The 14,375-nt window shown below is 36.6% G+C and overlaps 1 protein-coding gene across 1 annotated transcript in view; it reads right to left on the reverse strand.

Moving 5' to 3' along the window:
- ADAM10 (ADAM metallopeptidase domain 10) overlaps nucleotides 1-14,375 on the reverse strand; it is a 49,084-nt gene that overhangs the window by 20,993 nt on the left and 13,716 nt on the right. Inside the window, exons 3-4 of the mRNA XM_061999459.1 lie at nucleotides 7,160-7,278; nucleotides 5,732-5,890 (exon numbers count right to left, since the gene is read on the reverse strand). Coding sequence (XP_061855443.1) covers nucleotides 5,732-5,890; nucleotides 7,160-7,278 — 278 coding nt within the window. The remainder of the gene's footprint in view (nucleotides 1-5,731; nucleotides 5,891-7,159; nucleotides 7,279-14,375) is intronic.

Here is a 14,375-nt window from a genome sequence, read left to right on the forward strand (position 1 = left end):
CCACTTTCTGTTATCACCACACTCCCACTCCTACGCTACGGCATTATGACAACTGGCTGAACAGCACTAGAAATGCATGCTCTCAGTGCATTACACAAAATAAGCAATCTTTCCTCCATATCTTGTTTCCCAAAGAGGTTAGGAAATCCCTTAATACAATTTTAATATTGACTGCCTGAAATTCAAATAAATACTTCTCACTTCAGAAGTACTAATCTAGTAAAAAACACTTTAAAAGCATGACAGTTAAAATTACAAAGAATTGAAAATGAAAGTCTGTAACACCCATTTCCAAGTTGTGCATGCACCAGAAAATACAAATACACCACAGATTCTAATCCACCCTGCTAAACACAAGAGACAGGTAACACAGGATAGTTTACTTTGGAATCATGTGTGGTTTACTGAGAAAGTTGCATACAAAGCTCTATTTCTGATAAATGCCACACTATCCTCAAACTATGAGGGCACTGATCCCTCCATCTTCTGAGACTTTATATTTCCACCATCACTTGCAGCAGTTTAATTTCTGGAGCTAAGCAGGTCACATGACTTGGACAGTTTTGACCCACATCACAGAAGTGTGATCCATGCTCTTGTGATGTTTTTAAATGTTTTGAGAAGCACAGTCTTCTGTCAGCTCTTTTGGATCAAAAGATTCCTAGCCTATCCCTAGCACAACATCAAGAATTGATCAAAAGAAAAACCACATTCTTTTACCCTGAAATGATTGCTTACAGTCAATGCGGAGTCAAAGAAAAGCTAGAAGCCTACATTCCATCATACCTATTAAAAAAAAAAGAGTTTAATTACAGGACCAATTCTCTAGAGAAAATCCTCAGGAAAAACAAATACTTTATTTTTATTTTCCCATAATGTCCAATTGCCCATTTTCCACTTTCAATTTCTGTATTTCCTGACAGAATGTTAAAAAATTAGGAAAAATATAATAATAATACTAGTAAACCTAAAAAAAAACCAACCCAAAACCAAAAGAACTTTGGTATTTCATACTTTTTGACAATGATATTTTATTCTAACTAGATGGCATATCATTGTTAATGACATATATTCAACTACAGATGCTCAAAGTACGAATTTTTATCCTTTAAAAAAAAGGTATTACCTACCACAAAGATTCCCGACCACATTAATCTTTTTTCTTCTGCTTTTCAGTAAACAGTATGACCTGTTAAGCATTTAAATTACCTACTTAAGAGATACTGCATTTAAGCATCTGGGGTGAGGATACAACTTCAGACTCCTATTAAAAATGATGACTATTCAGTTCTTCAACAGCCACAGAGATTTGCCCAATACTAGGAAAAGCAATAAATCTCAGAACAAAATTCATAGTTAAGCAGATAAAAAAAAAAAAAATCATTACTACAGATTTAATTCTGAGCAGTCTGTTGCACTGTTACCATGACAACTGCCAAACAGATAATTATTAAATCAATAACCATGATATGAAAAAAAGAAATTAAGTCTCACTAATAATACAGTTTTCAGTGGTCTGTTCAATCAGAAAACGGGGCTTTGTAAAAATACAAAATACTTTATTTTCTCAGTTGTACAGTTCTTCCAAGATCATAATGACATTGAAATGACCACATTTCTGAAGGTTTGAAAAGGATTTTCCTGTCTACTGTTGTCTGAGGTGATACCAATTTTATATTTTACAGTATGAGCTCAGGGATGCATTCAAAGCATATGGGATTTAAATAAATATAGTTCCAATGAAATTCTAATATTTCAAGAAAAGTTTCCAAAATATTTCTATGAAAATAACAATTTACATCTTCCCAGCACTGCATTATAAAACAGTATGATAAAGACTAGAAACTAAAATCATTCAACTTGTGTTTCAAGTCATGAATAGAAGTTCGCCTTCCACTGGTCACCACATCCACTGTAACTAACAAAAGCTGCCTTATAAAGTTGACAATATAATCCCCGTTTACAAAAACGTCTTTTGTTTAACTACTGAACAAGAACTCATTGAGATGCTAATCATATGTTGCATTGTGATTTCTGAAAAGCATTAAAAAGCATATTGTTTCAAAAGGCTGAAACATGAGTGACCAAAAAATATCCCAAATTAAAGCAAACACAACTTCCTCCCTCAGTCTCTTCTGATTTTGAAATGTAACTCCGTTTATTTTGTCCTGTGTAAAACACTAGTGATTTGACTATTTCACAAGAGTTAGCTCTAGATTAGAGCAAACACAACAAATCTGCATGCTTGTTTTTATTTTTAAAGCTCCTGTAAAGCTTAGGTTTTTTCAGATGTTGTTGGGTTTTTTGGAGCTACAGTTCAGTACAAAAATAGGTCTCACAAAGGCAAAAAATTTAGCCTCAAAAGCACTATTCAGAAAGTGACAGAAGCAGTTGTACTTCAGATCACAGAAATCCTAGAGGTATCTAGGATACCAATGAAAAAGTGAACCTATACAATCAGAATGCATACACATCAGATTTTGCATTGACAACAATATTTCAAACAGTGCTGCTTAGACTTAGCTCCAGCGTAGGCTGATTTCAACCATGTGAAGCAAGCAACAACATTCATTCACTTGATCATTTGGAATGCATATTGTACTGTTACTTTAATGTGTCTTGAATAGATTTATATAATTCCCTCTAATAATCTGATTTGGTTTCTAACTGATGGTTTTGATGCACTAGATTCAAGAAGAAAAACAGTGTAAGCCAACATATCTGCTCCAACTCACTTTAATGAGACATTAATACGAACCAATTTTACCATTAGCTTTTTACCAGCACTCAAGTGATCCATTTATTCCTCCTAACAGAGATAACTTCTACAAAACAGCAATACTAACTTCCATAAAATCAAATTACTGCCTTTTTCAGATACAGTTCTGCTTCTATCATTAGTTCAGAACAGTGAAGTATTTTTACTCACCCACTATTTACAGCATAAGGAACTGGGACATAGAATGGTAGGGGTTGGAAGGGACCTCTAGAGATTACCTAGTCCAACCCCCATGCCCAAGCAGGTCCACATAGATCAGATCACACAGGAACATGACCAGGGGGGTTTTGAAGATCTCCAGAGAAGGGGACTCCACATCCTCCCTGGGCAGCCTGTGCAAGTGCTCTGTCACTCTCACAGTAAAGTTTTCCCTTGTGTTTAAATGGAACTTTTTATGTTCTAGCTTATGTCCCCTATCCCTTATCCTGTCACTAGATAAAACAGAAAAAAGGGATGCCCCAAACGCCTGACAGCACCATTTAGGTATTTGTAAATATTAATAAGATCCCCCCCTCAATCTCCTCTTCTCCAGACTAAACAGCCCCAGTTCCCGCCGCCTTTCCTCATAAGAAAGATGTTCCAGTCCCCTGATCTCTTGGTGGCCCTGCACTGGACTCTCTCCTGAAGTTCTCTGTCCCTCTTGAGCTGGGGAGCCCAAAACTGGACACAGTACTCCAGATGAGGCCTCATCAGGGCAGAGTAGAGGGGAAAAAGAACCTCCCTTGACCTGCTGGGCACACGCTTCTTGACACATCCCAGGATGCCATTGGCCTTCTTGGCCACAAGGGCACATTGCTGGCTCATATTTAGTTTATTATCAACCAGGACTCCCAGGTCTCTCTCTGCAGAGCTACTCTCCAGCAGGTCAATCCCCAGCCTGTACTGGTGCATGGGGTGGTTCTTCTCCAGATGCAGGACTCTGCACTTGTCCTTGTTGAACCTCATGAGGTTCCTCTGCCCAACTCTCAAGGTGGTTGACATAAGACTATCTTGCTTGTTTCACCCCTTGGAAACCAGACAAATCATTCCTGCCTTATGCCTCTTTACTTCTCTCCTCCTTCTCTTTTCTACCACAGGGTTAATAAAACACTTTGTAAAGCACACACTGACTATTTACATGAAGTGCTATGTAAGCAGTAGTCCAGTATTACCAATATCAAGCAATAAATTGAACTGTTCAGTGAGACCTATAAAAATACCAAAGAATTTAGAAGTAAGTGTAAATTACTCACCGAAATATTGTTATAAAAGTCATACCTTAAGAATCCACATCAGGCTTTTGTAATTTTTCTTTTAATTACTTTTCCCAACTACTCCTTTATTACATTAGAAAACCCTGTAACACTCCAAGAGCAGCAAGCAAGGGAAATGTCTTTTCTGGCTTTAATTTTCAGCTCTACAGCTGAGCATTGCAGGTAAAATGCATGATGAAATTTATTTTTTAAAAGTAAAAGCAGTCTAGGAAATGCTATGCTACAAAGTTACTTTTTCTTAAATATGGGCCTTGTACTTATGTATCTTCCTGGTGTTTAGTCAGTCAAAAAACAAGTGTAGCTCACAATGTGTGTAAAATTCAGTAACTATTTAACATTCAGAAGCTCTTTAAAATGACAAAACTTCTATTTGATTTTGGGTTAGCAATTGTATTTATAGAATGGCATAACAGGAAGGAAAAATATTTGCAAGCTCACAGCAATTTTAACATACTCAAAAGACAGCATACATACTGCCACTGAACAGAAAATACAGTCATATTCTAAAACCTTTATTCAATTAGAGAAAATAAGATCAGCTGAGTTTTAAACAGAAAAGTATCATTTCTGTTCATGCAAGAGATGTTACCAGAAAGAGCAGTTACATGATAACTCTATGCTCTTCACCACATTACAGTAGAGAAAATAAAATCCAAACCACAATCAGTGATATTCCTCATCTATCTTCCTATTTTTTACTTCTTTTTTCCCCCACAATACAGTCTCATTATTATGTTCTTTGAAAATTGTGATGAGAGTGGTTCAAGTCATTTCTAGTATGTATTCAAAGACACTCTATCAATTCCAAATGAGACTTCAAACTCAAGTCTTTCAGGATTTGCACAATTACCTAACGGGATAAGCTTTTAAATGAAGTTATAGTTTAAATCAATTTTTAAGCAAGATTGAAGTCCTACATAAAGTGAGCTTGCAACAAATGACTTGTTACCTTCAATAACTAAAACATAATTTGAAACTGACTCTCTGCCAATATCTACTTGACAGGATTAAAATCTGGAATTATAACTTCATTGCAGTATTTTTAGGGTTCAGTGTAAACAAAATCAAATAAAACTGATTTTTATTACAGCTGAAGATTGATCATACATAAAAAGGCAGGTAGAGCGCAGGAGAACTCTGATGCACCAGTTCTAAAGATGTCAAATTATTCTGTCATACCTTCTCCTCCTTACAAAGTTATATTTCTGCAGCTATATTGTGTAAGATGTGACAAACCAGAGGTCACCGCATCATCTAAAGGGCTCTTTGAAGGTAACTGTGACTGAGACACGCAGAGAAATTTTTATTTCCTACAAGTACCACCTTCATTAGATGTAGGTAAACTCTGACTTGAACTTCAATTATCCTTTATTTGCCAGATCACAGAAAACAATCAGTATAGAGCACTTAAAGAATGCACTTTTCAAAAGAAACACATAGCCATTGAGTAGAAAATACATTGCTTATACACTTAAGCCTGACTGCTAAGGATTTCTTAAAATGGCAGAATAAGGAAGATGCACTTGGGATTCGCCACAAATCTTTCACACCATAACTGTATATGAATCACTTCAGACAGTATGATTCACAGTGTCATATGCAAGTCAAAGTCTCATTTGATGCTTACAAATGGCTTACAGCTTTTGACATTTAATAAAAAAAAATTATTTCATCTGTAGCGCAGAAGAGAAGTACTCACTGATATCATCTTCATGATAAATGACAGAGTGGAACGGTAGAGTTCTGTCCTTAATATATCTCTCTGCTGGCTCAATATAAAAGGTCCCACTGTGAGTTCGAATGAATCCTTCAAATTTTCCATCAATAACAGACCCATGGCTAAGACTTCCCTGCTCACCTGTTAAGGGAAAAAGTGCATTTATTCGTAACTAAAAGCTTTCAACCATATGCAAACTTCAATCATACACACTATCCTAGATGTTATGCAAACAATGCTAAAGCACGATACTTCCATAGTTATCACGATCACGCACCAGTTTCCAACTGCTAAAAACACATACAAATCATACAGTAGTAGGATTCTGGATAACAGCAGTAACACATTCTTGCAGGAAGTTTATGTCTGAATTTTTAAGACTAAGATTATTCAACGGTAAGACACAGAGTTATCCCAAAATCATAGCTATGAAGTTCAACAGCTCCCTAATCAGGTGCATGACATGTTAAAAAGCAAAAAATGAAGAATTCAACTCTATTTTAAAGCTGTCACATATAGAGCATCTAATCTTACATTCAAGTCCTCTCCTTATACATCTGTTCATATAATTATTAAAAAATTAAATAAACCAGAGTGTACACTGAACTTCGAAAGCTTTCAAAGAAAGATTTCCCTGTATTTAAGACATCCATTTTTCTCTTCAAGCATAAGCCTCTTAAAACTGTAGCTAGGCTTCCATGTGAGACGGAGAGCATTTGTATTTGAAACAGTCACAAATTGGAAAAGTCCAACTTCCAGAGTTTAATCACTGACAGCTACAACATGCAGCATCCCTAACCAGTCTTTTCAATAAAATTGATGGAAGATCACTAACAGAATGTTTTTATATACTTCTCCATGCAGAAGGGTTCAAAATCACAACTATCAAATTATCAGATGTGTACTCATTCATATCACCAACCAGTACTAAATGCTAACTAACAATTATCAAGAATTTTATAAAGCTTATACACAATACAGAAACTTAGAAAAACTATCTTTAAAATACGCCAGAAAACTGAAGAGAGGACACCAAAAAGCAGAAACAGGCTCTGCACAGCACTACTTGAGACTATATTCTATTAGAATGTGCATTAATATCCCGAACTTATAAGTCACAAGTCTTTGGAAATTTCAGAGTACTTGGAAGGCTCTCAAACTGAGTGGAAATGAAGAACTAACAGCAAAACAGTTTCTTTACTCAGTTCTAATTTTGTTCATGGTCTTCATGACAAGTACAAAGTTGGCTTGAGTAAGTAACACAAAGACGATTAAAAGAAAATGTAGAGTAGGTGTATGTAGATCTTTTAATTTCATCCCTCAGGAATAAGGAGATAACTACATGTACTATTAAAAAACCTCTTGTTTAAAATGACTGCATTTGAACCCATTTTAAGGTGTTGTACTTACCATAAATGTGTCCAGTGTAAATATGGGAGGTATCATAATCAATCACTTGGTTTGATATTTCTACTTTGAAGTCATCACTAAAAAGAGATGTATCTCTCTTCATTCGAAGGTTGAAGTGTCTAAAGTAAATAAGATGGTAAATTTTTTTGGAGCTTCAGTAACAAGAGCACTAAGAAAAGTACTTCTAATCAACATCTTCATACAAACAGTTTGCAGACTCTGTAAAATTTAACTATACAAAGTGACCATCTATCTACAGAATCAGACCATAGCCTAGAAGGATTTTCTTAAGATTATTTAGATGTTTTTCATACAAGTGTCTAAATTTACAACATAAGCCAGAAAACTGGGTTAGACTGAAATGCTGAAATCTAAAATGCTGACTTTGACTAAACACTTGTTCCCATTGCTCCAGAATATGCAGATGCAGCTTAAGGAAAAAGTAACTATTTGACTTCACAGCTTTGTAAAGCTGAAGAGATAAGAACTGACATCTTACATTACATTACATGTTAGCAATGAAAGTAAAATAAATGAAATGTAGGTGAGCTAATTACTGTTTCAACTGAAACTCAAAAGTAAGATGGGCAACAACATATAATAAAAAATACTTAAATTGGAAGAGTTACGTGCACAACTATGTCCACAATGCTCATCACTGAACAATCTTGTTCAAATTACTGAATCATGATAGGGGTTGTAAGGGACCTTTAGAGATCATCTAGTCCAAACCCCCTGCTAAAGCAGGTTCTCCTAAATCAGGTCACATAGTAACACGTCCAGGTAGATTTTGAAAACCTCCAGAGAAGGAGGCTCCACAACCTCCCTGGGCAGCCTGTGCCAGGGCTGTCACCCTTACAGAAGACTAATATTTCCTTATGTTTAAGTGGAACTTTTTGTGTTCCAGCTTCATCCCATTACCCCTTGTCCTGTCACCTGAGACAACAGAAAATAGTGCTGCCCCATCCTCTTGACATACACCTTTCAAATATCTGTAAGTGTTAATGAGATTCCCTCCTTAGTCTTCTCTAAGCTGAACAGTCCCAGGTCCTGCAGACTTTCCCCATAAGGAAGATGCTCCAGTTCCCTGATCATCTTGGTGCCCCTGTATGGGACTCTCTCTAGAAATTCCTTGTCCCCCTTGAGTTGCAGAGCCCAGAACTGGACACAGAATTACAATGCTATATTCTTTGATCCAAATCCTACTGCTAATCTTCATATGATACCACATTTTCTTTGTATAAAATCAACTTTGGTAACATAACTCAAGTGTTTTAAAATGCCTGACATTATATGAATTCATACTGGCAACAATCATTAGCTTGCTTCAGAATTTCATTTAGTATTCTCTTAGATTTTGTATAAGCATACTGTGCAAACACAGATAGAGAAGATGTTGAAACTTTAGTTATTCTAATTTTATGCTTGATTTTTTTACTATACTTTTCCTCTTTCTGCACAATCATGGAAGTGAAGGAATATTACATCAGCAATTTGCTACACAAAAAGTAACTCTCATAAGTTAGATCTGTGTCAGAGCCTTAATCTAAAAAAACATGACCAGTCTCTCAGTATACACGGTACACCGCCTTATAAAGCTGACTTTCATAGTGAAATCTAGCATCCAGTAAAATAACCAAAACAATTAAATGACCCAGTGTGAAGTCAATTAAATCTCATTACTATTTAGTACAGCAGAAGCATATAGAAAATATATCTTTTGCCTTCACTTGTACATTAAATAATATAACACTACAGTTCTAAGTATTTTAAAACAACTGTACATTAAGATGCAAAATTCAAGATCAAAGAAAAAAGCCATGCCTACACTTAAAACTGGGTAAGGGTTCTAGTGACTCATGTTGACTAATCCATAAAACAAACGGTATTTCACAATCAAACTATCTTAATTATTGTTACCACAGCGTTAAAGTGGCTTCAAAATAAGTATTTTCCTCTAGTGATGTGTTAGATCTATCTACTACAAGGTTATGAAACTGAGATGTGGCTGATAGACAGGGAAAGTTAAATTTCAGCAGTTCCCTGTGACTCTTGGGCTCAATGCCAAGGCAACCAGTGCTTGTATTACAGTTTCGGTATGAATGTATTTTATGAGGGCAGATTCTCCTGTTAAAAAAGAAGGAACAGTTCACTGCAGAGACATGAGTATTGGAGTCACAGAAGAACACACAACACGTAGCAGTTAGTCGCTATTCACATCCAGATAGAAAGGCTAGTATTTATAATAGCCTGTAGAGACGAAAATTAAGAACACTTTTTTTTCAGTCTCTTTACTAGCTCTTTAACACTGTTAACACAAAGGTTCATGAAGATGAAGAGATAACATGAACAAGCCATCAAGAAAATCATCATAGGACAGAATACTATGAGATTGTGCACTGTATTTTTCTAGAGAGGAGATAAAAATTAAAAAGATTATGCCACCTTGTGCGGCTCTTCTGGGTAGAAGTTAGAAATGAACAGGCAGAAAACAATTAAGACCAGCACTGATAAAAATTTCAAGAACTTTATTCAAGTATAACCTTTGTTGTAATACACTCCTCAGAGATATTTTAGTTTGAATTTTCCCTTCGACTGAGTTTTCCAGAGCCTTCAAGTGCATCTGAATCCAAATTAAATGACAAGAGATCCTGGTCCTTTAGAATAGCTCTCCTTCCTTCTCTAACCTTTGATGGAGGACTGCTAACCATAAGAAGTCTGTAATTCTGTCTATGATGAACTGAAGTATCTACTAATTCCAGAATCAGCACTTATTTATTTTTTACTTGTGAAAAAAGTAGGTTTTCTGAAAAAATACAGCACTTTTCTTTTAGAAGTACAGCAAAATTACTTTAAAATTAAATTTTTCTCCTTGCATTCATGTAAGTTTCAAGTAAAATTCAGGAGCAATTATCTCTAACACTCAACTACATCAGCAATTTTTTTAATCATTTTGAAGTACATTACGTAAAGCAACTATTTCCCACATATGTCAGCAGAGTAGAAATTAAAATGGACTTATCTCAGAATGAAGGCAAGTAATTTACTAAGTCTAGCCTAAAATAACACAAAGTAGATAAATGAAATCGCCTTAGGCCTCAATTGTGAAGCCATCCAAAGCATCCTTTCCTCAACCACCAAGTCATCTTGGTTCTCATCCTTACAATTTAGCATGACACTCAGCATTGAACTTCTGATCTAGATGGTAGTCTACAAGAGTAATCAAACTTTAGGGTCAGTTTTGAGTTTTGTCTAGATGGTCTGCACTTCAGGACCATGCTTCTGAGGGGAGAAGGGAAAGCTCAGTAGAGTCTATCACAGCTATGAATATTTCCTCCTTCCAGGCAGGATATCCCCTCGTGAGTATTATTCTATCATTTTAAAATGGACCATTGTATATTATGTGTACCCAATAAAAAGTTTAACTAATTTTAAAAATAAGAGGCCTCTATTTACTCTCCTTCCATTTCCACTCAAATTCTTACTTTCCACATTGGTACATAACTAGTGCTACAAATTCTAAACTGTGTTGTTCATTATCTATCTACCAACAAAATTAGGTCTCTTTGCAGGATTAGAGAACTCTTTCGAATTCAAAAATAATGCAGCTATGTTCCACAGTAACAACTCTCTAACCATATGATTTCTTAATTTAGCTAAACTATTAGATAACCTGATCTCCTCACAGCTGTTTTTAAATGAGTCTTTTCTTGGTCATTCAAACATGCCTGATGAGAACAGGATAATTTGTCTGGACTGTTCTCTCTTTTAATAGTGAAAAATGAAGCAACAAATCTTCCTTTAGTTCTCCCCCATCAAAATGAGGAGGAGAAGAGAGAAGCAGTTTTGGGGGGGTTGGTGGGGTGGTGAGGAGTGGGTGGGAAACAAGTGTCTATTAGTCTCTGCTTCCAGGGATTAACAACTTCAACAAATCACCAATCTTTTAACAATAATCATCATCATCATAAACTCCCACATATTATGTGAAACCTACAGATGAGAAAGTAAATGTCATTTCTATGGCTATGCAGAGACACCTTAATGCACTACTTTCAAGTGTCAATTGGATTAATTGCACTGAAAAGATGCCACTTTATAGGTAAGGAGACTCCAAATTGTAATGACCAATTCAAAGGATGAGTTGGCAGAGATCCCCAAAAAAACCCAGTTTGACACTCTAATTTCTCAGTAAGAAACTTCCAAAGACCTTAAAATTCATTTCAGTATCTCACTCAATATAGTTTTCCTAACATTTACTCTAAATTCCTTCAGAGATAATATTTCTTCCCATTTCTTCAAAGGAATAAGGTAGTCGCTGTTCTTCTCAAAATAATGTACAAGAGAATGTATCTCAGATTTCTTTCCTGGCTTAAATCCAGTAACTTCAAGAACATTTCTGAGACTACAGAAATCACCAAATTTGTCTATATCATTCCTGTAAATAGTTTCTAAAATTAGTCACAATGGAAGAAATAAACTTCAAATAAGGCTTTTGGCAATTACTATTTCTACAGCATGCATTGAGTTCTTTGTGCCAGCACCTATCAATGTACACTAAGTAACTCCTTAGCCAACCTACATATCACACAGAATATTACTCCTTTCAGAGAGATAATGCTTCTTTTATTTATACACTTGCTACCTTGCTTAAGACATTTCACAGCAGTAGTGATCTCTAGAATAGAATCAATTAAGACCAAATTTAGACTTTGCTTATTTTTACCTTAAGTGTCGATTCTGTCATTTTAGTTTCCTGTTTATCTAAAATAACCTTCCCATTTAACAGAATGGTAGGGGTTGGAAGGGACCTCTGGAGATCACCTAGTCCAACCCCCTGCTAAAGCACGTTCACCTCAATCACAACACAGGAACTTATCCAGGCGGGTTTTGAAAACCTCCAGAGAAGGAGACTCCACAACTCCTCTAGGCAGCCTGTGCCAAGACGCACCCTCACAGGAAAGAAGTTGTTCCTCGTGTTCAAGTGGAACTTACTGTGTTCCAGCTTGTGATTGTTACCCCTTGTCCTGTCACTGGGCACTATAAGAAAAAAAGACAGCCCCCGTCCTTTTGACACCTGGTATTTATAAGCATAGATAAGGTTCCTTCTCAGTCTCTTCTAGGCTAAATTGACCCAGGACTCAGTCTTTCCTTTGTAACCCTCCACTAGACTCTCTCCAGAAGTTCTCTATCACTCTTGAACGGGGTGCCCAGAACTGGACATGGTACTCCAGATGTGGCCTTACCAGGGCAGAGTAGAACAGGAGGATAAATTCCCCTTACCTGCTGAACACACTCTTCTTAATATATCCCAGAATGCCATTGGCCTTGGCCACAAGGGCATATTGCTGGCTTACGTTTAATTTGTTGTCCATCACAACTCCCTTGTTCCTCTCCATGTAGCTGCTCTACCTGTACTGGTGCACAGGGTTGTTCCTCCCCAGATGCAGGACTCTGCACTTCCCCTTACTGAACCTCATGAGGTTCCTCTCTGTCCAACACTCAAGCTGGTCAAGATCCCACTGAATGGCAGCACAGACTTCTGGGGAATCAGTCAGTCCTCCCAGTTTGGTGTCATCAGGGAACCTACTGACGGTACACTCTGTCCCCTCATCCAGGTCACTGATAAAGGTGTGAATAAGACTGGCCCCAGAATTGATCCCTGTGGAACTCCACTGACCACAGGCCTCCAACTTGATTCTGTGCCTTTGTTCACCACCCTCTGGGCTCTGTCATTCAGCCAGCTCTCGATCCACCTCACTGTCCACTCATCCAAACCACACTGCTTGAGCTTTCTGATGAGGATGTTATAGGAGACAGTGATGAGTTGCTGAGGGATATAGTTTAGTTTAATGATGGGCCTGGCAGTGTTAGGTTAGTGGTTAGACACAATCTTAAAAGTCTTTTCAATCTGTAATAATTCTATGATTCTGTGTCAAAGGCATTGCTGAAGTAAAGGTAGATGACATCTACTGCTCTCCCCTTATCTACCCAGCCAGTCATGCCATCACAGAAGGCTATCAGGGTGGGTCAAGCATTATTTCCCCTTGGTGAATTCATGTTATATTCTGATAATCTTCTTCTTCCTTCATATGCTTAGAGACAACATCTAGAATGAGCTGTTCTATCATCTTTCCAGGAACAGAGGTGAGGCTGACTGGTGTGTAATTTAGATAAATTTGTATTTAGATAAAGTTGAGCATTTACATGCAGTGCCATGTTCTAATAATTAAAAAAAAAACTAAAATAAAATCACAATACAAAGTTACTACATTAATCGAAATGAAGAAACTAGTTTAGAAAGAAGCTTTCTCAGTGAAGTAAAAACAGAGCAAGAGCACTTTGCTAGCCCATAATATAAGCACATGAGAAAAATATAGCTGAAGTACTTTCATTTCAGTCTACTGCTTTTCATTTTGAGAAAATGTCTATGTCTAGTCAAGAAGCAAAGTTCTAAAGCGTTAATACCATTTTTAGCAGTAGGCCTGGGAAATCCTGCATTTTGCAAATTATGAAAGAGGTATTTGCACAGAAAATCAGTATTAAAGCTGATCAGTAAGCAATGCTTCAGAAATATGCTGTGCCAAATGGTGCAGTGGGCACAGATTAACACCCAAAGCCACACAATTTCACAACATGCAAACTCTCATAGTTCTACAAGTTCCTCTGCTCAATACAAAGCATTGAAAAAGGTTTTTCAATCTCTGTCCTCAAGATGAAATCCCTGTGAATGAAGTATCCAGTGTATTTCTGACATTCTACAGTTGAAAGGAACTCAGTTTAACGTGTTCGATGATAAATATATTGCAAATGTTTGAACTTAAAAAGTGAAGAAAACAATCTCCAACTTCTGTGCATGTGGAGGATTGTGTTCAGTAAGTGAACAAGTACAAATACACATTTTGTCATCAAGTGGCTATGAAATATGTCAGTTTTAGTGATGTCTCAATTTGATTTTCAAAAATACTGACATGATCTCAACAAGCAGAAGGAAGTGATGCCATTTTAAATTCCTTCACTGTATCTCAAGCAGGTGCCAAAGTCACTGCTCTTCTATGAATCATTCCATGTACCTTTTGGTTTGGAGGGGTGGGGTTGTGGAGTGGGTTAAAAAGCTACTTTATAGTAGGAACTTACTTGGTTAATATTTAACACTGTGCATTCATTATCTTTGTGTGAACACTCCCTGAATTCAAAGGGCACCTTAAACGAACTCACA

The sequence above is a fragment of the Colius striatus genome, chromosome 7, assembly GCF_028858725.1.
Source record: "Colius striatus isolate bColStr4 chromosome 7, bColStr4.1.hap1, whole genome shotgun sequence".
Taxonomy (NCBI): Eukaryota; Metazoa; Chordata; class Aves; order Coliiformes; family Coliidae; genus Colius; species Colius striatus.